The following is a 23973-nucleotide window of genomic DNA, read 5'->3' as shown; positions in this document are numbered from 1 at the left end:
AAATATGTTTACCTGGTAGATCTTTTAATGGACCTTTTTTGTGCAATGTCCACGAAGGGGTAATGGGCGTAATAGCATAATACCTGGCCAGTGAGTTGTATTGTTAATTTTTCACCATTTTACTCAGTAAACATTTGCCAAATGTTTAATGTGCCAGGCAAGACTTATCCCTTGCTAAACAGGTGATTATCTATCTAGTGATGTGTGTAGTGTGGAATGATGGTTAGAGAGCTGGACTTGAGTCAGGAAAACCTGGGTTCAGGTCTTGCCTCTTACGCAGACTGGCTTTGTGACCCTGGGCAGGTAATTTAACTTCTCAGTATCCTGGGCAGTTCTCCAAGTTGCAGATCAACATTGGTAAAGGTAATTTCTTTACTGAGACTTCTCTAGACCAAACCAAAGGACAGCTCCAATCTAAGTGCCAAGCACTTTGTTAGACTTTGGGAGTAAAAAGACAAAAAGTCCCTGTTCTAAAGGAACATATGTTCCATTGGGAGATTTATTTACTGATAAGCCTACAGATGATTACATACAAAATATGTACAAAGAAATTTGGGGAGGGGAAGACTTCTTGAGTATAACATGGGTCAACCCTGTGCTTTAGGCATCTCAATTTGGTACCTGTTTCGAGGAAAGTATGAGGAAGGTATAGACTGAAGAAATTCCATTAGAAGGCAGGAACCGGACATGTTAGAGATTTTGTGAAAGTAGATGCAACAAGATGTGTTATTTGGATATGAAGAGGGAGGGAGAGGCTAGAGTTCAAGGTAGCTCTGAAATTGTTAAAGCGAGTGACTAGGAGGATGGTAATGTCCTCAACAGGAATGAGGAAGTTAAGGACAAAGGAGATGTGGGGATAGAGTGTAGAGATAACAATATATATTTTGGACATACTGATTTTGAGATGCCCGTGAGACACAGGCTTTGCAAACATCAAAGCAGTATATTAATGCTAGCTATTATTACATCCAATTGGAAATGTCCAATAGGCAGTTGTTGATAGGGATCTGGTGCTTAAGAGAATGAGTAGGGCTATGTAGTAGACCCAGGAAGTCATTTGCATAGAGATTGTAGCTGAATTCATGATGAAATCACCAAGCGTGAGGGTTCAGAGAGTTAAGAAACGAGGGCTCTGGACAGTCACAGTGTACATAACGTACATAGGGGGCAGAACAGGGATCTGAGAAGGTGGGGGATGGTGCGGATAGGTAGGGGGATAGCCAGAAGAAAGTCATGTTTCAAAAATTCAGGGAGAGAGAATGGTCAACAGTGTCAGATGTTGCAGAGGTCAAGAAAGGTACAGACTGAGAAGTGGCATTGAGATTTAGCAATAAAGAAATCATTGGTATCCTTGAAGTTTGAGTGATGAATGTTGAAGCCAGATAACTAGGAATGAGTGAAAGGAAAAGTACAGGCGTTGAGTGTGGAGAGAGCTTTTTATAGGACTTTGGCTATTAAAGGGAAGAGAGATATTGACAGTTAGCTTGAGGGATGAGTTGGGTCAAGTAATTTTTTTTTTTTTTTAAAGATTGGGAGTTTATTCATAGCCTGCAAAGAAAGGAGGTATTAGATTGGGAGAAATAGAAACTTACAGGGAATGATCCCAAGAGATGGGAACGAGGCATGTGTAAGAGAGAATTGGAAAGTAGTCTAGAGCAAAAGTATAGGAAATTGTAGATAATGTCTAGGGGGTTTGAGATGTAAAATAGGGGAGGAGAGCGAAGTATAGTTAGTAGTGAGTGACCTCAATTTTCTCAGTAAAGTATGAGAAAGGAAATCCTCTGTTGTAGAAGAGGTAGTGCAGTAGGCTTAAGGAAGGAAGAAAAGATTTGCAGCAACATAGCCATGGTGGGAGAGTGCAAAAATAATAGCTAGCATTTTAAAGTGTTTCAGAGATTGCGTAGCCCTTCAGAATGCTAGGCCTGGAGTTGGGAAAACCTGCGTTCCATACGCAGTAGGAATTATATAAATGGTAGCCAATATTGTTAACTATTATGTGAGATTAAATATGAAGAAGATAGAGGTTAAACAACTGGCCCAGGGGCTCACAGTTAGCAGATGTCTGGGGTCAGATTTGAACTCATCTTCCTGACTTGTGGCCTGGCGCTTTATCCACTGTGCCGCCTAGCTACTGACAAAGACCACAGGCAACCCAGAATCTAGGAGCCAAGGGTGATCTGCGCTGGCAGAGGTTACAAAGAGACCGTGGAATCGCAGAGAATGAGGATAAGAATCGAGTCAACAACCATTAGATTTGGTCTGTGAAGAAAGAGGTAATTTTGGAGAGGGTAGTTTGAGTCAGGTTACAAAGTGCTTAGAAGCCAATGAGGAGTAGAGGCACTAAATGTAGATGGTTTTACAATAGATTGTAGCCACAAAGGAGAAGGGAGATTTTTAGAATGATAGTTAGCTGCTGTAGTCAAATTGAGTAAAGGGTTTTTAGATGGGGGAATTGCTGGGCATGTTTGTGATTAGCAGCTAAGGAGTCGATAGACAGGGAGATGGAAGAGAGTGAGGGTGATTAAGCAGAGAAGGTAGGACGCAGTGGAATCAGATCAGCAAGAAGAGTTTGTTCTCAAGAAAAGGCCCATCTCTTCATGTGAAGTTGGTCAAAGAGGATCTAGATTGGGGGTAAGGGAACTGAGAGCTAAGAATGGGTTTTACATTTTTAAAATAAAGCTCTATTATACTCCAAAACGTAGAAGTCACTCTTGGATTGTAGATGTGTACACTCCTGATCTTAGATGATGGGAGAAGGCCTCTCCACATGAGATAGGAGCTCCTTTTGGGGGGGGGGCGGTGCGAGCATGCTTCAGAGAATCAATTTTGTATTCTCTCCTATATATTAGGAGGCAGCTAGGTGGCTCAGTAGATAGAACACTGGGCCTAGATTCAGGAAGAATTGAGTTCACATTTGGCCTCAGATACTTACTAGCTGTGTGACTATGAACAAGTCACTTAATCCTGTTTGTCTTGATCCACTGGAGAAAGAAATGGCAAACCTCTCCAGTGTCCTTGCCAAGAAACCCCCATGGACAGTATTGGTATGCTGTGGTCCACAGGCTCTCAAAAGAGTCAAACACAACTATATATTACTTATCACTGCAAGAAAGGTAGTAGTAGTCTACACGTTTTTGTGTCATGTTTTAGGGTTTGCATATATTTTCTTATTTGACACTCAGAACTACCCTGAGAAGTAGTTTCTACTGTCATCTCCATTTTACAGATGAGAAAACAGCCTCAGAAAGGTTGAATAACTTGCTCGATGTCACACAGTTAGTCATGAGTGTGAAGCGGACTGTGACCCTGGGACTCCCATCATGTTATCCACTACTCCAGGGACAAGCCTTGATACAATACCTCATATCAGAACTTACACAAGGGCATTCTTATTTTAAGAGAAGCAAGTGTGGCATAATGGATAGAGAGCCTTGGCATCAGAAAAGGCTGTTTCAAGTCCAGCCTCTGATGTACAAGTCACTTAACTTCTCTCTGCTCTTGGCTTACCTAAGATTAGATTGCAGAGGAAGGTGCTGACCTACATTGTAGAAGGAGTGACCTTTTTCAAGTAAACCAGAGGTAGTTCCTACTTCCATTCTGGGGTTTACAAAGCCCTTTCCCAACATTAAAACAACTCTTCTTCCTTAGACACGCATCCTTACATTCTTTCCTACTATCTCTGTTTTTCCTAATAAGAAAAGAAACTCATGAAGATAATGCAAGCTCTTACTTTCTCCCCAGTAATGGTAATTGTTTTATTTAGTGCTATATGGTTACAAGGCATTTTGTATATGTGGTCATTTGAAATCCATTAGAGTATTTAGTGTACATAGAATGTGTGTATCCCCATTTTACTCATCAAGAAATTGAAGCTCAGAAATTATAGATTAGCTTCTTGCTTGTAGTCACCCAGCTGTTAAATGCTACAGCCTGGACCCAAGAATCAGATTTTTAGACTTTCAAGTCCAGTGCTCTAAACAAACTTAACTGCTGTTCTTCTTTGACTATCTCTGTTTTTCTTTGACACTCCCATTTCCTTCACTCTCCGCACCTCCACGGTTTTGCATAATTAATTTTTTTTTTTGACAACTAATGTTCAAATACCTGGGTTAAGTTGGGTCTTTATCTGTGGTTTTAAAGTTACCTTTTATCGTCTTTTACATTTTTTTTGGAAAGCATTTAACCCCAGGGATTATTCTAAAATAATTTTTCTGTATAGGTATTTGAAAGAAATGTCTAAAAAGAAAAGAAAAAAAACTTAGTTTTTAATATTTATTTACTAAGGAATAGTTTTCTCAAATCTAAAAATGAAAAAAAATACCCCAAAAACCAAAGAACAAAAAGTTTTAAAGTCCGATCTGACAGAATATTTAAAAAAAAATACGAGGTGACATAGGTGATACCTAGGTTAATGTTGCTTAAATTTGAAGTACCAACTGTAATTGTTGGCTCACATCTTTCTTCCATGGGGTGTTCTTTGCATGTTAGGGAGTTTTCAGGATCCCAGGTCATTGAGAGTCTTTATTGTATATTATGGTTCATATATACATCTGCTACCGCCTCCTTCTTCCACTTCCTCTTCTTCAATAAAGATAGTAAAGACTATTAGTAGAATTTAGTGCTCACAGCTGTTATGTCAAGCTGACTTTGGAAGGCTTATTAAATTATTTTATCTTGCTGTTATTTTAGAAGAATCTTATATGTGAATAATAGACACATAAAGACAATGTTATACATATTAAGAGCTTTTGACTTCAGACATCAGATTAAGATGATGAAAAACTCAGAGAAAGACATTAAGTATTTGGGCCCTTAAATGTTCATGAAATAGGAAACCATGCAATACTTGGTTTCACAATGAGAAGTGCCATTTATTAGATCATAGATTTAGAGCCAGAAGGGATCTCATGCATAATATAGTACAATACCCTTGTTTGAAAGATGGAAAGAAGAGGCCTGGCAAGATTTACGGACCTGTCTGAGCGTATACAGAAGCTGGGATCTGAACCCAGGTCTTCAGGCATTCTAGGTTCTAGCATTATTTTTCGTGTATTATGCTGTGCAGTTGTCTTTTTGTTTTGTTTTTTATCAGCTTAAAAAAAAGATTAGAAATCATTAACATAAACAGATCATCAGTAGAAAATAAAGTAATAAATTATGGTAGAGCACACATAATGGTTTTATAAATTTATAAAATATTCTGACCTCGCCCTGTTTAGGGGCCCATGAGGTTACAATACTTGGGCAGTTCTGCTGAGGTGGATCATGACATGGGCATTCAGCGACACAAATGCCAAGTAGTGACTACAGGAGAAGCCTGATTAACTTCTTCTTAGAAATCCATTTAGGAGAAAAAGACCAATCATAACATTAACAGTAGCAGCAAAATGCTGATAGAATTTAATGAAAAGCGTTTTCAGGGTATGTAATAAAGGTTTTAAACTTTCATCCTAAATGCAAAATACTTGATACATTTACATTGTCATGCAGTAACATGAATGCTCTTGTTTGTATATGTTAAAGAACACTTTTGATTGGGTTATGTATTTAATGATAACCCTGTTAGGCAGCATACTAGCTAATAGCCTAATTTTATAGTGCTTGTGACTTGGCCGTCACCACACAGTGGGAAAATGTCAGGTCTGAGACTAGAGTCCAAGTCATATACCTCTTACTACTATGCCATACTGCTTCTGCAGTGATAGTTAACTAGTTCAGATGGGAGACCTTGATACTAAAAAAAATGGAAATTAACCTTAATTTGTTTGATATCTTATTAAAACATGAATACATTAATTTAAAAAGGTTTTTTAACAATGAGGATTAAAATTTGAAGTTTTCTGATCATAAAATACAATTAACCATAGCACATACTTTCTTAAAATAACTTGTTTACACTTTAGAGTAAATTCTTTAGAAGTATTCTCCACATAGCTCTGGTTAATTTATTGAGTTTGATGGAAGGATGAAATGACTCAATAAACCTTTATTTTGTGGAGGTGGCAGGGAGTATGACTATTATACAAGTTAGAATATGACTTAGTACTTTAGTAAAGCCAAAGGATGTTATGACAGATCCAAGGAATGGAAGATCACCTTTTTGGTGGGTGGGAGGGGGTCAGAGGGTTTACTTCCCATTGACTTCAGTGGGAGAAGTAAATATATAATTAACTTAAATTTGCTAAATTAAAATAAAGGGACAGCTAGGTTTTGCAGTGAATAGAGTGCTGGGCCTAGAAGACAAGATCTGAGTTCAAATGCAGCCTCAGACACTTACTAGCTTTGTGACGCTGGGTAAGTCACTTCATCCTGTTTGCCTCATTTTTTTCATCCGCCAAATAAACCCCAAAAAGGGTCACAAAGAGTTGGGCACTACTTCAAACAACTAAACAACAAACAAAAAGGTAAAATAAAACCATTTAGTTTTGTATGCTTTCTTTTTACATAAAAGATATTATGGAGAGACCAGCTTGCTTTGTGGTAAAGTGACTTGCCCAGCCAGTATGCATTGGAGGCAGACCTTGAACCCAGATCTTCCTGATTCAAATACCAGAACATTGCACTTGAAGCTTACTATTAACTGACCAAACAAATCTTTTGAAGATTTTGGAGAGAAGAAGGCCACTTTTGTTATTACTAAGTTATTGAAATAATATTCTAGTTGAGCATAGCAGCTGCTTCTGGGGCTTTTCTAAATTTTGATAAGGAAAGTAGAATTAGAGGACTTGACGGAATATGGCCTCACCTCATTGTTAAACCAGTCAGGGCAATGACAAAAGATAGACTTGTTAATGAAATGTGTCCCATGAAGACATTTGGTCTTTGCAAGTTTTATCTTTTGAATAGCACTGAAACGGCCCTTCAGCTGCCAGCCATAGAGGCAGCGTTACAGTGGAAGGAGCTGGTCTCGGAGGGTCTGGTGTCCAAGCTGCCATTTTAGCAGCTATGCAGTTTGGTTCAAGATAGAAGTTCAACTTTTCTGAATTTCTTTGAGGCTTTTTTTGTTTGGAATTTTTCTGAAAAGAGTATAATGCGTGATATACCACACTATAGCAAACTTGTGAGGATCAGATGAGAGATCTTTAAGATGATTGTAACAATAAAATGTTACCTAATATTTGGAGGCATGGACACATGCTTTTTTTCTTTTGCTCTTGAAATAGGAGTCTCTTTGGAGAGAAAAGAGTGTTTTGCTAATTCCACTTCTGTAACACTCATCAGTCAAACGCTGTGGGCACTGGGAGAGGGAAGGCCCCCACAATCTACTGCTCATTCTGTTGCTGTAGGTGTCATGTAGGGTGCTTTGGGCTTTTTACCTTACAAATAATAACTTGATTAGTGGCAGAATGAAAATATTTAAAGAGTAAATATATTTCAGCAAAAATAATTTTTCCCATCGTTTTCTCCTTTCAAGCATTAATGGTATTTTTTAGTTTATCAATTTGTCTATAGGACAGGCCAGTGTGTGCACTCGGCAAGAACATGTGCGTGTGCATGCTTGCACATGTACACATGCTTGCATGTGTGTTAAGGAGAACAACTTGTGATTTAATCCTGTCTCTGAGCATTTTCTTTTGCTAAAGAGAAATTTGTTTTTTCTTCCCCAAGGTATTCTGATTACAACCATTGCCTCCAAGGGGGAATTACAGAATTGGCCTGAGCTCTTGCCAAAGCTCTGTAGCTTGTTGGATTCTGAAGATTATAATACGTGTGAAGTAAGGATGCTTACATGACATTGAGATTTTTTTTTCCATTGTCAAACAAGTTGTTAGGTCTGTCAGTATGACACTTTCAAGTTACACTTAACTTTACTACTCACTAGTACCCTTTTGAAATTTGTTTTTAAAATATTTCTACTTTAAAACCTGAAATTAGTTTTTTGATTTTCCATTTCTTTTGATTATTTTCTTTAGTTAAGCAGAATTGGAATATACTTGTACCAAAAGCATTTTAGTCTACTTGAGATATGAATCTATTCTTTTTGTAATCTGTTGTTTAAAATTGTACAAAATACAACAAAATTTAATTTCATTTTAATGTTAACTTATGTAATTTCTTAGGTTAGGATGAAAAGTAGAAAGTTTTACATACATAACATTTTTTTTAGCTACAAGTGTATACACATATATACATCCTCCTTCAACTTCACATAGAGTGTCCTAGGGGATAGGCTTTGCTGTATTTCAGATGTGGCAAATATTCTGGGCAGAAATATTTAAATCTCTTTCTTTATATTTTGATAAAGTTTTGTGATTTGAAAAAATACAGAGACATTTTTTTCTCAGGAGTCATTTATTTCCCGAGCCAAATTCACTTAGCATTTCCAAATTATGCCATGAAAATATGGCAGGAAGTGATCTCTAAACCAAGTTATTTCTTTTTATGCAGCGGACTCATTTAGTAGAAACATTTACTTAAGTTTCAGAGTAATTCCTGTGCTTTTGTTGAAAACCTAATAATACATTTGGAAATAAGTTGAACCTGCATACTAAAGATATAAAGAAAAAAATATAAAGGAAAAGAAATTTGAGGATAGCTTTTTGGAAGTGTAAATACATATATCATAGATGAACTATTCCCCTCAAAACTAGAAATGTTATGTGCCAATTACGGAATACGTATGATTTTATATAGTGTGTAGAAAGTTTAAAAAAATTTCTAGATTATTGTGTTTATAATGGCTGCTGATATATATTTAATTCAACCTGAAAGTTGCTTTACTTTTCCTTAAGCCTTAAGTACTTAATGTTACTCATGAAATGAGAAGATTTTTTTCCCCTTGGTGTTTTACTAATCTTAGTGAAAAATGAAAATTGAAAAGTAGATTATTCTTCATGAAGGTGAACATTTTTTTTTATTTTAGTGAACTTAAGATTTCCACAAATACTTTCAGATTCCTCCCCTTTAGAGTTTAAAAGAAGAGAATATAATTATTACACTTGAAGATATAAACTGTCAAAATAATAGTTTAATCTCATTCTAAAATACAGTTTTAATGTTTTAATATTTGAATTTGTGTCTTTTGCAGGGAGCATTTGGAGCCCTTCAGAAAATATGTGAAGATTCTGCTGAAATTTTAGATAGTGATGTTTTAGACCGTCCACTTAACATCATGATTCCTAAATTTTTACAGTTCTTCAAGCATAGTAGTCCCAAAATAAGGTATATCTAAGTACAGTATTGAAGTTTTAAGAAAATTTCTTTAACTTTATCAGAACTGATCACTACCTTTTTGTTAGTTAAATGCTTATATCTCTTAGGAGAATGAATTATTCCACATAAATGAATTCTTCGGATAATGGAAACTTAACACAATTTCAGTGCCAAAAGTTTCAAAATTTTTATCTAGGTTACTGGAAAGCTACCCTTTTATTTTTTTTTTCCTTAAAGCACAGGATTGTTAAATTTTTTTCCTACTTTCAAGTTTCTCTCTACCTCCACCTTTCTTTCATTTATACCTTCTTGATAAGGTTCAGTGAGACATCAAACCAAAATTTACTTGTGTGAGTCTTTTAGGAGAAAAAAACACCATAAAAATTTTACTAGTTTGTCATATCAGCCTCTACCATCTTTTTTGTTTTCTACTCCCTCTCCAAGTACTCTTTTTAATTCATCCAGTTCTCTCCTGTTCTCTCTAGTCCTTGCCTGCTGTTGGACACTGGGAAGAATCTACTTAGACAATTTAATTGCTGAAACTCACATCATACCGAAGCGTTATCTTGTTTTAAAAGAAAAAGTGTTTTATTTGGAAGTATGCTAGGGAGTGATTGGGGATTTTATATAACGTGTGTGTGTGTGTGTGTATTTGCCGTAATTGTACAAGCTGATGCTCTTGGATGCCTCCTGTCATCAAACCAGGTTCTAATTATGAAGTGTCAGAACACATCTTCTTTAATAAAGCTGATGTGTAATGAATGTAATTTAACTTTCACATATTCGATCAAGGTCATCTTTATGAACATCACTCATGATGCTGCATTGTAACACAGTGATGCCCTGAGAGCCTATTGAAATGTTTAGCTCCATTTACCCCTACACCAAATAGTCCGAAAGCCCTGCTATATTTTATTTCTTGTAGCTAGTCAGAGGTTTTTGTCTCCGTTTTCCCTCATTGCTGCCACTTTTGTGAGAAGTGCTAGCTCTGCTGCTTTTAATTTGCTGTACGTTTAGGAAACCAAGTAGCCAAGTCTGTTAGTATGGAAAGTAGTGATTAAATATATGGTTAGTATGAAGGCTTCAGGGTATCATCCATGTAATAAAGCAAATTAGCATTATTCCATATTATTGTAGTGGTTCCATGTCTTTTTCAAAAAAAAAATTTTTTTAGATATCAGCTTTTTTCCTAAGGTTGAAATTACCAAATATCTGACTGCAGGATAAGTAGAGCATTATATACCTGTGTTTTGTTGCTTAAATTATCTTGATTCCTCTGTGTTTAGTATGTGGCTTCTTGTTTAACTATTAAATTCATATTGCCCTACTGGCCTTCCTGTCTTACTTCCTAAACTGTAAGAAGATCATAGGGAAATTGTTTATGCATATAGATGGCATTTCACTGTTGTGTGGTAAATAGCATCTCTTTACCTCCCACCCCCTTCCAAATGGAAGTAAGTGTGTGATCTTAGATCTTAGAACACCATTGCTGGACACCAAAAAGCCAGCAATGTCAGAAATCACATAAAACAGCCAATAAATTGCAAGAAAATTATGTTTACTGTGCTTTTCAAACAGTATTACAGAGGAAATAATGAGATTTTAAATTGTAACTACAGGTAGGACTAGGTTGTTTAGCATATAGATAAGTATTTTTGAAAGGGGAAAAAAATTAACCATTCACTTAACATAAAATCCAGTCCTTACTGCTTTTTACAACAAGTATGCACAATATTGAAACTGTTCCGGTTGTAAATATAGATATGTTTATGTGGGCCAGTGACCATATGAATTAGCTGTTCATTATAGGTGTTTACTTAATGATTTCACTTCATCCCTATGTTTTTAATTGCACTTATAAATGTTAAACTTTCTTTTATAATTGCTTTTAATAAATGCTAATGATAAGTATGCTTTTTCTCCCACGTCCTGCTTTTTTGAGGGGACAAGGTACATTTATCAGTGGAGCTTTACCAAAAATGCAACATGATATTAAGAGTTAGAGCTTGGAGTTATTCCTCCAAACTTGAAGCATTTTAGCTATTTGTAGTCTTTTTGGTATTTTGGACAACTCTGATGTTATTTGAAATTATTAGAAAGAAATGTTAGAATTAGAACTTTATAGAAAGAAGATGAGTAGGAATTGGAAGAAATGTTCCAGCTTAGCCTCTGTCTCCTTAGGTAGATCACTTAAATTTTCTGAGACTGAGTTTCTTCATCTGTAAAATGAAAGAATTGAACTGACTAGGCAGTTTCTGTGGTCCTTTACAGCTCAAAAATTTCCGTATTATAATCAGAATACTTTTTGCTTGTCAGTGATTTCTAATTAACTTTTGTATTCTCTGCCATTTAAAAAAATGAAGCTGAGAAATAAGCTACAATTTTTGCTTAGTGTTTTTTAAAACCTTTAAGTCATGCATCAAAGAGGATTTTTTTAAACCATGAGTTTTTTGATGGCTTTACAGTAAAATATGTATCCAAAAAGTTAAGTAGGTTGTCTGCCTTCAAGGAGATTACACGCTAAAACGTTGGTTAATGAGACATGAGGAAAATTTTTTTAAATGCAGTATTTGGCCATAATATTCTTTTCATTTCTGGTACTTCTGAAAACCAGAATCATATGTGTACTTCTAAACTTCTACATTGTACTTCTAGGTCTCATGCTGTAGCATGTGTCAATCAATTTATCATCAGTAGAACCCAAGCTCTGATGTTACACATCGATTCTTTTATTGAGGTAAGCTCTTTTTTTGTTGTTGTTTTTAAAGTGTGCATGGTAACACGAAGTGGATTTAGTGTTGTTTCTTTATAATTGTGCGTAAACTGTAATGGTTATTTAGTTCTGAATATTTTCATGCTTTCTTTACTGCAGTTAAAGTCAGAAAAGTACAAAGAACATTGCTTAAACATTGTTTAAAAATTTAATAACTGGCATATGACCTCATTTCTTTATAACGTCTCTAAACTTATAGCTATGTTATGGTAGATTAGAATTTGGTCATTTGTCTTAAAATATATTGTGAGTGAAGTCTCATGTATTTTTAGAAATACATAATACAGCTAATTAAATCTCTGCTTCACATATATGCCTCAGGTTGCTTATAGAAATTGTAATGTTCCTCTCCTTTACCCACCTCTATCCCCCATATCTTGCATATAGGTTATTTTTAATAGGAATTGTAGACTCAAAATTAAAGGAATAATAATTTGGTCCAGGGTATCCAATTTTTCCATTGATGTCCATTTTAAAATTAGTTAAGTATGAGGTGGAAGTGGGGAGGAGGAAATACTGTAGAAGTGACATTTAAAGAAAGAATTACTTTCTCATAAAATATAGAGAAATATTTGATGTGGTAAATTTACTACTATGTTGTATTACAAATAACATAAATATGAAAAGTGGAAATACAGTGTGGGATATGTGCACTGTCCCACTTGTGCCTTTTGTAAAGGCAGTTCCATAAGAAACTAATTGTAAAGTTTCCATCCTTTCATTGAGGGCTCCTAGATTTACTTGGTGTACTACTAAATCCATTTCATTTATCCCATAGATATTAGACAGGAGACTAATTTTTTGACTTTCATTAATTCCCACAGGAGTGTCCTGAATAACCACTTTGGTGGTTCTGATCATTCAGTCTTAGAATGTTAAAGCTAGAAAGCAGTTTTTTCTTTAAAATATTGAGTAGCAGGGCAGGAGAGCATGGGTGTAAGTAGCTAAAGCAGTTCTTAGGGGTTCCTGCCCCACTTTTGGGTTGATGTGCTAGAACTATAGTATTCATTTTCTCTGTCGTTTGGTGTCCAACTCTTTGTGACCCCATTTGAGGTTTTCTTGGCACAGGTAACTGTAATGGTTTCCATTTCCTTCTCCAGCTCACTTTATAGATGAAGAAACTGAGGCAAACAGGGCTAAGTGCCTCCCCTAGGGTCACACAGCTAGGGTCTGACACCAAATTTGGACTCAGGAAGATGAGTCTTCCTCACTCCAGCCCTAGCATCCATCCCACTGTGCCACCTAGTGACCTTCAGTTCCTTTAATAATCTGTCATTTTTGGTGGCTACCATGGAATAAATAGCAGTACTTACTTGGGATAGTTTAGCGGGGTTGAAGGTTTTAGCTTCTGGTTTGGAAAAAACCTTTTTAAAAATTCAGAAAATTGCATTCTAGATAAACTTATTAACCAATGTCTATTGTAAAGAAAATAATTTAAAGCAACCAAACTAGCTAAACTGACTTTTAAAATGCAGGCTTTCCAATACCCTGTCACAGTAAGTAAAAATTACATGTAGAATGTTAACTGTAATAAAGCTCAGTTCCTAACCATTTGTTATGTTTATCCCAAATACTTACATGCTTCATTCCCTCTGCCTCCCCTTCTGTATCACTTAAGCTTTACCTTTTTTCAGCTTAATCTTAGCCATTAAGTAGTTAGAAGATAAGTCTCCAATACTGTCCAATACTGTTTACAAAGACCGTGCTGGCCCTTCAGTTGGCCTGACCTCACTCTCTTGACTTGTCTAAATCTTTTCAGTTCTACTCTGGGTTTTGTAGCAATTGGGGGGGGCGGGGGTGGGGAAGGAGTTGTCATCTGAGCAGACTTTTTATGTTGAAGTCACCACATTACAGTGTCTGTTCTCCGATGTCTGACTCTCTTAAGACCACTCTGCATTTTACAACCTGATTTCTTAAAGTGTGCAAACCAAGAATATAGTTCACATACCACAATTAATGAATATTAGAGAATCAGTATATATGCATAAGTTAAAATTTTTTAACCTTGTAGTTATATTAATTTTAGCCTATTGCTTTGTCAGAGAGACTTTTTAGTGCGTCTCTGTGTTGAATCTGTGAAAATGTCAATCGTCATAAGATATTAGTACTGCAGAAGGACCCTAGTACGTATAGTAGTAGTAGTTGTCATGGTCGTAGTTAACATTTATATACCAGCCGCTGTGTAGGCACCTTACAATTATGATCTCATTTAATCTTCACAACAACTCTGAAAGACATCCCCCTCTTATGGATGAGGAAACTGGGGCAAACAGAGGTAAAGTGACTTAGCCAGGGTCACACAGCTATTGAGTGTCTGAAGGCAGATTTGAACTTGGGTCTTTCGGAGTCCAGGCTTGAACTCTATCAGCTGCATCACCCAGCTGCCTCATTAAGGGAAACCATGTACTTGGACGATGACAACAGCAGCAATAAGTTGGAAAGAGGTTAGAACATCCCCCCAGCATTATCACCACCAAAGTTACAAGGTTTAGTAGTGTATTTGTTGTGGGAACAGAACAACATTCATTGGCAGATTACCTTAATTCCTAAGAGCATGAGAAAGTTGTGTGTATAAAAAGCAGTTTCATTCAAAGAGGATGGGGTGGGATGTAACGCTTTTTAATTGTGGGCGTTTTATCTAGGTTTCTTGATATCTTAAATAATTCTTTGGTTTAGCCCTTTTACCACTACAAGAATGATGAACTCATTGCCTCCTTTCCCATTAAAAAATAACTGTTCAGCAAAATTATTTAAGTGCAAAAAGAAACAGTCTTATTTTTCCTTGGCCATATAGACATATATGATCATTCCTTTTTGAAGCTTAGGTGCCATGCTGTGGATGTTTAAAAGACTCTTTAATTGGGCGTCATAGCTTCTACAGTCGCTCTTCTTCAGCGTCTTCCCCAGAACCACCAAAGTAATCTTAACTTAGGCAGAGCTCCGAATGTGCTGCTCCCTTTCTTTAAACCCCTTGGGAGCTCCCTATTACCTCTGGGATGAAATACAGCCTCCTCAGCTTTACTCTAAAGATTTCTCCATACCTGACTTAAACTGACACTTCAAACATTATTTCATATAATTCTCACGCATAATTTCCCTTTCATGCACTCTGCATTCCAGACAAACTGGTTTGCTAGTTGTACTCTGATTTTGACTTTCCATTTCCTGCCCTGGCTCCATCTTTCAGAACTTTTGTCTTCCTTCAAGGTGCAATGTTTACATGCTAATTATGCTTGAGAAGCCTTTTTCAATTCCCCTATTATTACTCTCTCCCACTTAAAAAATATTTATAAAAAGATTTTCTTAGTGTTAAATATGTTGTAAACCCAGCAGATCAGGCCTGTACAACTGGCGGCCTTCCAGAGGATTTCAGGCAGACTGCGAAAAATCAAAGGGGTTGGTAGCAGCTGCATCAGAGTCTCAAAAGCAACTTAAACAGTCCAGAACCATTGTAAGGGTCCTAAAAACTGGTAACAGGGCAAGTTATAAGAAAAGGTCCAAAAGAGTTGTCACATTTAATATTTAGTGATCTGAGAGTGTGCTGTTAATAGGGCTGACCTTTGATGGCTTCAGCTCTGCATCTTCCAGAAGGGAGGCAGCTTATTAGGATTAGTAAGGATAAAGGATAAAAATGTCTACATCTTATAAAAGCCTCAAGGACCCAAAACTCACTAGTATTTTTCTCTTTAAAGACATTCAAAAATTTTGCTGGCAGCCACATTCCTTATGCCTGGAATGCTTGTTCTTCAGTTCCTGGTTCATATGCCGCCTCTTCCATGCAGCCTTCCCTAATTATCAATCCCACTCACTCCAAAATAACCCAGCATTAGTACATGAACTTTCACACCACCTTTGTTTGAATAGGAACTACTATACTAGTGTTCTACTCTGTATCTACTATACTATATAAAGTAATAATGAATGTAGAGGAAGTTGGAAGAGTAGCAAAACCTGGAAACACACACAGAACGTGGATTCTTAACTTTTTGTGTTTTGTAAGGGATCCCTTTGGCAGGCTGGAAAAACCTATAGATTTCTCAGAATAATAACATTAAATGCATAAAATAGCATTAGAGATTACACAGGAAAACAATTATGATATACAGTTTTCATGATGTTTTAAAAACAAGTTCACAGACCTCACATATTGAAAAAAATCTGTTAGAGACGAAAGTGCCTGTCTGAACAAGCATCTTTTCTGTAGCATATCCTACAAATGATTATCCAACCTTTGCTTAAAAATTTGCAGGGATGAGAATTAACACGTATTGAAATAGACCATTCCCCTTTTTAATGGTTCCAGTTGTTGTAGTTCGGCTTTTGCTTCAAGCCTGTTTATATCAAGTACACATCGTTCCTACTTCTGCTCTCTGGGCCAAGCAGAAGAAGCTCATTATTTTCCTTGTGCTGATTTTACGATACTTGTAGAGGCTTTCCAATATTTGGAGACTGTGGATCCTGTCATCGTTTCTCTTCTCCCCTCACTTTCTACACACTTTTCCAGACTAAAATCCCCCAGTTCTTCAACCATTCCTACCTGTCTTTTCTTAACAACCTTTTTTCTCCAACTTATGAATGACCTATCCATTATCAGTGAATACTTAAAATTTTACTTCTTGACTTTGCAACACAATTAAAATACCCAGCTACTTTTATTTAGCATTATTAAATGAGATGCCCACTATTTTTTAAAATGACTTTTTTTTTAACGGGTAGCCTGAAACTTACTTAGAAAAAATCTATAAGACATCATAGGATATACAGAGAGGAAGTTCTTTCCAAAACAAAACTAGACACAGCAGGGTAGATAAGTAAGGAATTTGTCCCAATTCTTCAGCATGGTGTAGTAGAGAGAGAACTGGCCTCAAAGCCCAGAAGACCAGATTCAAGCCCTGACACTGTGCTGTCACGGACTGAAGTGTGACTATGGGCAGGTCACTTATGTTCTCATCACTTTAGGTAATTTTCTAAAACTCTGAAATTGCAGAAATGGTGCTGACCTGCTTAGTAGAGGAAATTTCTGATAGGAGAACTCATGATACTGATGAAAAATAACAAGTCCCATCCCTATTCCTGTCTAATTGCTGCAAATTATATATATGCCCACTGTGTGATGCTCATGTAGTCTTCAGCATTTTTGTAAACAAAGAATAATTCTTTTTTTTTTTTTCCGGAGTTCCTGAATGTTACGTACTTGTCTACTGGAACGTTAGTCTGATGGAGTAGGAGAAGTATTCTCATCATCTACAGATGAAAAATAAATGAAAATGCCCGTACTGTACTATTTAGCTAGTTATCAGAAGTGCCACCTCTAACATTTGAAGTATAGTCAGTGATCTGATTGTCTGTGTTAATTCTGGGTACCACATTTTAGGGAACATATTGATAAGCTGCAACTTCAGAAAATGTAAGGCTTTTCAACAAAGTTGTGACAAATTCTTTACTAGTACTTTTTATGTATCAAGTTTGATTGTGGAAATAATTCCTATGTAGAAGCTATTGTATTTTGCATTATTTTTATGACTGTTTTCATCATGCATATATAAGAACAGCCATACACATTGTTTTAATTTTGTTGCAAGTTAAGGAACAAAAATATGTGTTTGGTTAATGGAGTTGTGTGGCAAATGCCAGCAAATAGTCTTGATCAAGTGAAAACTTAAGTATCATTAGTTACTCCTAAAAGATATTGTTTCTTACGGGTTTGTTTTGATCTAAGAATGTACTTTATTCCTTGAGCCAAGCTTAATATTTTATATATTCTAAAATCATAGTCTGTATTTGTTCAAAAGTGATCATGACTTACATAAGTGTTATCAAACTTGTCAAATTTGTTAGAAGTCATAAAGTCCTGAAACACTTCCTAGGTTTACAGATGAGGAAGCTGAGACCCAGAGAGGTTGTGACTTGTTCAGGGTCACATAAGAGAGTGACAGATGGGATTTGAACCCAGGCTTTGTGATCTAACACTTCTTCCTCTCTTCCTGTACTACTTCCAGATCACAGTAATCTTATTTGTAAAAATAGGTGAATGTGTGACACAGTGATTAGACTACAGGGACTTGGGTTCAAATGCCATGTCTGACACTAGCTGTGTGACCATAGGAAAGTAAGTTACTGAACCTCACTGAGCCTCAGGAAACAATATTAAGACACAATTGCAGTCTAGGTCTGGAGGGAAGATCTTCAATGTCTGATGTAAATAGATCAAATGGATGATAGAATTTTCTTTAATTTGTAGGTTTTGGGTTGCCTACTTTTTTTTTTCTCTAAGTACACATTAGAATGTTTTGGAGAGGTGAAAATTGTCAGTGGGTGTGATGGCAAGGTTGTAAAATTGGGTGAGCTCAACAGAGGGAGATAGCCATAATGAACACAATAGTGCTTGACTAGGTATATTTGAATGTATTTAATTAAATTTAATTTTGATTTGGGTATAAATTTACTTGGTTATATACAATCTTTTTCGATTTGGGGATTTAAAAAAAGTTAAATTTGATTTCTCATGTGATAGAATCTGTTTGCATTGGCTGGTGACGAAGAACCAGAGGTACGGAAAAATGTGTGTCGGGCTCTCGTGATGCTGCTTGAAGTCCGAATGGATCGCCTGCTTCCACATATGCATAATATAGTTGAGGTAATTATTAATTATGATTTAATCACTTGACCTCCCTTTCCTAATTAAATGAAAATCTGAAAATGTTTCCTTTTGGATATACTGTGACTAGTTAGTTTTACTTTTCTACAATCTTCATAAAATAGATAGGTTGTAATTACATTTAAATTTTGTTCCTGAACTAGATAATAAAGAGCATATTAGTTTATTTTAATTTTTAGTTGAAGTTCTTACCAGAGTGGATTACAGTTTTTCAGAATCATGTGACATCTGCTGTCAGGTGTTTGCGAGTATATCTAACTGACTGTATTTCCTAGTCATAGCCAATACAGTTGATTTGATGTTTGTGTGGTTTGCCATAGAGGAGTTTTTGGGTAGCGTGGATGTAACACCAAACGTCAGTATTCTGAAAGAATTTATTATCAATTTTTAAAAGGTCTTGGTATATCATGCCATGTACATGTAAACCAAACCAATTAATGTTAATCACGATTAGTTTAAAGTTATTGATACGCATTCAGTGAAATTCTACTTCTTACATTATTGTTTCCTTTATCTCTATTTAATGAGTGATATCAGTGATTATCTTATATTTTAAGTGGTTCTGATCGTAGTTGTGTATGCTTTAAAAATAGGCTATTTGGTCACATAGAAGTTCATGTTAGCTGGGCAGTGGCTGTAGAGCAGACTGGTAGAAGCAAAGTTCTTTAGGTACTGGAAAGTAATTGGACTCAAAGCACAAATGAAGAAGGTAACTTTCAAAAGATGAGATGGTCTGAGTGTAAATGAAGATACAAGTAGATGATTAACTTGCTCTGCATGAAGTTAGTCATAAAATATTTACTAAATGCTTGCTGTGTGCCAGGTGCTGTGTTAAGTGCCGGGGATACAAAGAAAAGCAAAAGGTAGTTCCTGCTCTCAAAGAACTTCCCATCTAATGGGGCAGGCAACATGCTAACAGCTTTGTACAAGCAAGCTATAGACAGGATAAATTGGAAATAATCAGCAAAGAGTAGGCACTAGAATTAAGAGGGATTGAGAAAGGCTTCTTGTAGAGGTGAGATTTGGGGCCATGATTTGAAGGAAGCCGAGATGAAGAAGAGCTTTCCAGGCATGGGGAACAGCCAGTGAAAACACCCAGAGTTAGGAGATGGAGTGTCTTGAAGAATGATGAGGAGACTAGTGTCACTGGATCAGAAAGCACTTTGAGTCGTGGGAGGTGGGGGTGTAAGATGTAGCAAGACTGGAAATGGAGGTGCAGAGGACAGGTTATAAAGGTCTTTGAAAGCTAAATAGAATTTTATATTCAATCCCGGAGGTGATAGGGAGGCACTCAGATTTTTATTGGGGGGTGAGGGGGAAGGGGTTGACGTGGTCAGATTTGCACTTCAGGAAGATCACTTTGGCAACCTCCCTAGGTTTTTGAGGGTCTCAAATCAGATGATATTTGTAAAGTTCACTAGCATTAAGCACTGTCTAAATTCTAGCTATTTTTATTTGAATACCTAATTCTTACCATGGTATCTAGCACATAATAGGCACTGAATATATGCCTGTGGACTTGTAAGAGCTGGAATAGGTTGATTTAAGGACTTCTGAGGAAGAACTTGCAGAAATGCTGGGAGGATTACTTGTGGAGTGAGTCAGAGAGTTGATTAGAATAGGATTGCTGGGGCAGCTAGGTGGCGCAGTGAGTAGAGTTCAGGCCCTGGAGTCAGGAGGACCTGAGTTCAAATTCGACCTCAGACACTTGACAGATGTACTAGCTGTGTGACCTTGGGCAAGTCACTTAACCCGAATTGCCCTGCCCAAAAAAAAACAGAAAAAAAAAGAATAGGATTGCTAAGCAGTTTCCAGGATTGAGTTAAATAACAGGAAAGAGTAACTGAGGAGGGTTGTGATGTGATTTACCCAGATTCACGCAGGTAGTATTGCTTCTGTATGTCATTACTAGTCAACTTTTAACTGCACATAAGCTAATATTTCAAATTCTTTTATTTTATAGTACATGCTTCAGAGGACCCAAGATCAAAATGAAAATGTGGCTTTGGAAGCTTGTGAATTTTGGCTCACTTTGGCTGAACAACCAATCTGCAAAGATGTACTCTGTAGACATCTTTCTAAGTAGGTGGAACTTCTGCACACTATTAATACTTCAGTCAGTGTAATTACTGCCTTGTTCATTTTGGAGTTACTGAATGAATTTAAAGTATTTTAAATATTTTTAGTATAGACAATCCAGATGTGTCAATACCAGACTGGACTTAAACACTTTTGCTCAAAATACTCCTAGTTTATGTGCCTTCTTCCTGCCCGTCCTCTCCTCCCAAAGGAGAAAAGCTTCTCTTCCTCCTCTAACCCTCCTAGAGTCCTTTTCCTGGATATCTGTTTTGCCTTGGTCATTTTCTACTTGGTGTTCTGCCTGTCTTTGGATACAGCATACATGCCTAGTAGAATACTAACTCTTTGAGAGAACTGTTTTGTTCCTGTCTTTATATCCTTAGCCCTTAACACACTGCTATGTACAGCATTCAATCAAATGTAAAACAAGCAATAATGCAAGACAGACTATCAAAATGTGTGTCACAACCGATTCTATAGGTATTGAAATAAAGGAAGGGCCAGTGTGAGACAGTGGAGGAGGTCTTCCTTGGAGAGTGGGAACTTGGAATGGATCTTGAATGATGAACGGCCTTTGAACTGGGGGGAGAGAGAATAAAAGGAGGGCGTAGTTCCAGGCAGCAGATACAAGGCGTGGCATAGGCAGAGAGTAGTGCAGTGATTGGCCAAACCAAAGCAGGAGGCCAAGGGAATAGCATAGACAGAAGTGTGAAAGTGAAAATGAGTTTGGTTAGTCCAAGGGACGGTGAGGATACCAGTGTGACAGGTTGTTCATAGACCAGAAGTGGGATAATGTGGTACCCGATACAGAATTTTGAAGACCACGATGAAGAATTTAGGCTGAATCCGGTCAAAAATGGGAAGCCGTTGTAGGTCCTTGAGCAGGAGATGGATGTGAAGAAAGTTGTATTTCAAGAAAGTATTTGTTGATGCAAAGAGAAGATTTAGAGGATATGGCGAATTCTGGATTCTACAAACAGGAGGCCAATAAGGTTGACAGTGATTTTTGGAAAACTAGCAGGGCGATTATTAAAAGGAATTATTTTTTAAGCACTTTGAAAAGACAAAGTCTTCACAAAATTGTTTTAAGTTGGGTAATAGCCTTTAAATGAGAAGTATGTGTTTAATATGTAAATGCTTTGTAAATTATTCCTAATGCTATGGGGTGAGTTTGAATTCTATACTGACTTCACTTTTCTACTCAGATGTGTCTGTTGGGCTCTGCACTCAGGGAATGTAAGTTCACTTTAACACTAGCCTAAATACAAACCCCACCTCCAACAAAATGAGCAAGTCTTTGTTATGAAACCTTATGTGTTCCAAAACCTCACATTTATATAGCACTTTTTAGGTTTCCAAAACTCATAATACATTATTTGATCTTAAAACTAACCTTTAGGTAGAGTCCTATTATCTCCATTTTTCAGGTAAGAGAAATGAGGCTCATGGAGTTATAACTAAAGTAGAGTTGCAGAACGAATGTTCAAGGTGGTACTTGGACCCAGGTCCTCCTGACTTTGAGGTGACATCCTCTTTCTCTGCCTTGCTGCCCCTCCAGACATAAATGGTTTTTGCTCTATTCATTCTTTTGGCCTCATACCAATAAATTACAGTGAATAACACTTAAGTAGCTAGAGTTTTTCCATTTTTAGAGTCTGTTTTAAGTGCTGCTTCTACCCCTCACTAGAATTGCTAATCCTTTAAATCATGGATGCCCAAGGCTGCTCCTCAAAATGTTGCTGTAGATCTCTCTCCATGTTGATCCCATAGCTTAAATACGATTTTTCCCTGGTTGGTATGCTTTCCACAAGGAATGAGAATCAAGACAAGTGGGTCCTTCTGCCTTATTCCACAAAAAGATCTGAATGATCACATACCCTTAGTTATTCATGGACCCCTTGGCAGTCTGGTGAAGCTTGGGATCCCTTCTCAGAATAGTGGTTTTAAATATTTAAAGGAAGTGCTGAATTTCAGTTAGAGATTAGAAAAGAAAGAAATAATTTCTTTCCCATCCAAATTCACAGATACTGGGGGTGGGGAGGTGGGGGAAAGTCCATGGACCCTGGTTAAGAACTTCTTCTTGTCTTCGGTGATCTTAAAGTTTTAAAACCTCACCTCCACAACAAATCCAAGCAGGCATTTCTTGCTTTTAAAACAGCGGAAGGTGCACCATGAATGTGAGCAGACTTGAAACAAGTAACGATGATAGAGGCAGCTAGGTGGTGCAGTGGGTATAGAGCTGGATGTGGAGATAAGATCTGATTTCAAATCCTGATGCTTACTAACCGCATAATTTTGCATCAGTTATCACATCTGTAAAATATACATAAAAATAGCACCTACCTCCTAGGGGTATATGGATTAAATGAGATAATGTTTATGTCACTTTGCAAAACTTAGAGAATTATATAAATGCTAGCTGTTAAATAAGTACCTCTAAAGAACAAGAATAAAAGATCATTATGGAATATGAAGTTTAAAATGGTTTATAGAAGTCTTAAGTAGCTTGATTAAATGAATAGATAATGACTTCACTTGTTTAATATATAGAAAGGGCTTTGAAATATGGAGTTTAAAAAATTGTTATCAGCTATTTTCAAAACTATTACCTGGAACCTTTTACGGAAAAGGGGTTTGCTAAGTAAACTTAAGCTCATCCTTGCACAAATTTAGACTGGATGAATTCAAATGAATAAGATTTAATTATATGAGCTTTCTATGAAAGATCATTTTTCTTAGTATTGTAGTATACCTTGTGCAAAAAAAAAAGTACCTGAAAGTTGTCCTTTAGTGAATCTAGGCAAGCTTACTTATTAAAGGCATCTCATTGTCATCAGTTAATAACTACCCTGTAATCTGTTAACTTATTATACATGCCTGCTAATGCCAGGTGGTACATGAATCTAGGTTTACATATAATACAGTGATATCTCCATTAATCCTTTTGGAAACAAGGCTTTAAGTAAAGGCAGTTTGAGACATATCATTCTGTTATCCTTAGTTCTGAGATTGTGAGTGTCAGGGAGGAATAGCAGGTAGGGGAGCTTGAGGGTCTCTCTGTTATAGACTGTTTCTTACTGCATTTCTTTTGGAAATGAAGCTTCTTTAGAACAAAATGATCTCCTCCCTCTTTAGGAAATGATTGAGGGGAACAATGGACATTTAATTTAGAAGAGGGAAGTCTTGGGAAAGAGGTAATGATAATTAGGCTTCAAATATTGAAAGAGTACTATGTAGGATAGGGATTACGGGGCTGTTCTAGCTTAGAAAATGGAACTAGAGGCAGTGGAATTTGTTGTCAAATAAGGTT

General features: G+C 36.6%; 1 protein-coding gene across 1 annotated transcript in view; it reads left to right on the top strand.

Annotated features, from left to right (window-relative positions):
• TNPO1 (transportin 1) overlaps positions 1 to 23973 on the top strand; it is a 75460-nt gene that overhangs the window by 8484 nt on the left and 43003 nt on the right. Inside the window, exons 5-9 of the mRNA XM_036764144.1 lie at positions 7609 to 7715; positions 9029 to 9162; positions 11809 to 11890; positions 18441 to 18563; positions 20548 to 20666. Coding sequence (XP_036620039.1) covers positions 7609 to 7715; positions 9029 to 9162; positions 11809 to 11890; positions 18441 to 18563; positions 20548 to 20666 — 565 coding nt within the window. The remainder of the gene's footprint in view (positions 1 to 7608; positions 7716 to 9028; positions 9163 to 11808; positions 11891 to 18440; positions 18564 to 20547; positions 20667 to 23973) is intronic.

This window comes from Trichosurus vulpecula, chromosome 1 (genome assembly GCF_011100635.1).
Source record: "Trichosurus vulpecula isolate mTriVul1 chromosome 1, mTriVul1.pri, whole genome shotgun sequence".
Classification (NCBI taxonomy): Eukaryota; Metazoa; Chordata; class Mammalia; order Diprotodontia; family Phalangeridae; genus Trichosurus; species Trichosurus vulpecula.
This window is presented reverse-complemented; position numbering and strand designations above follow the sequence as displayed.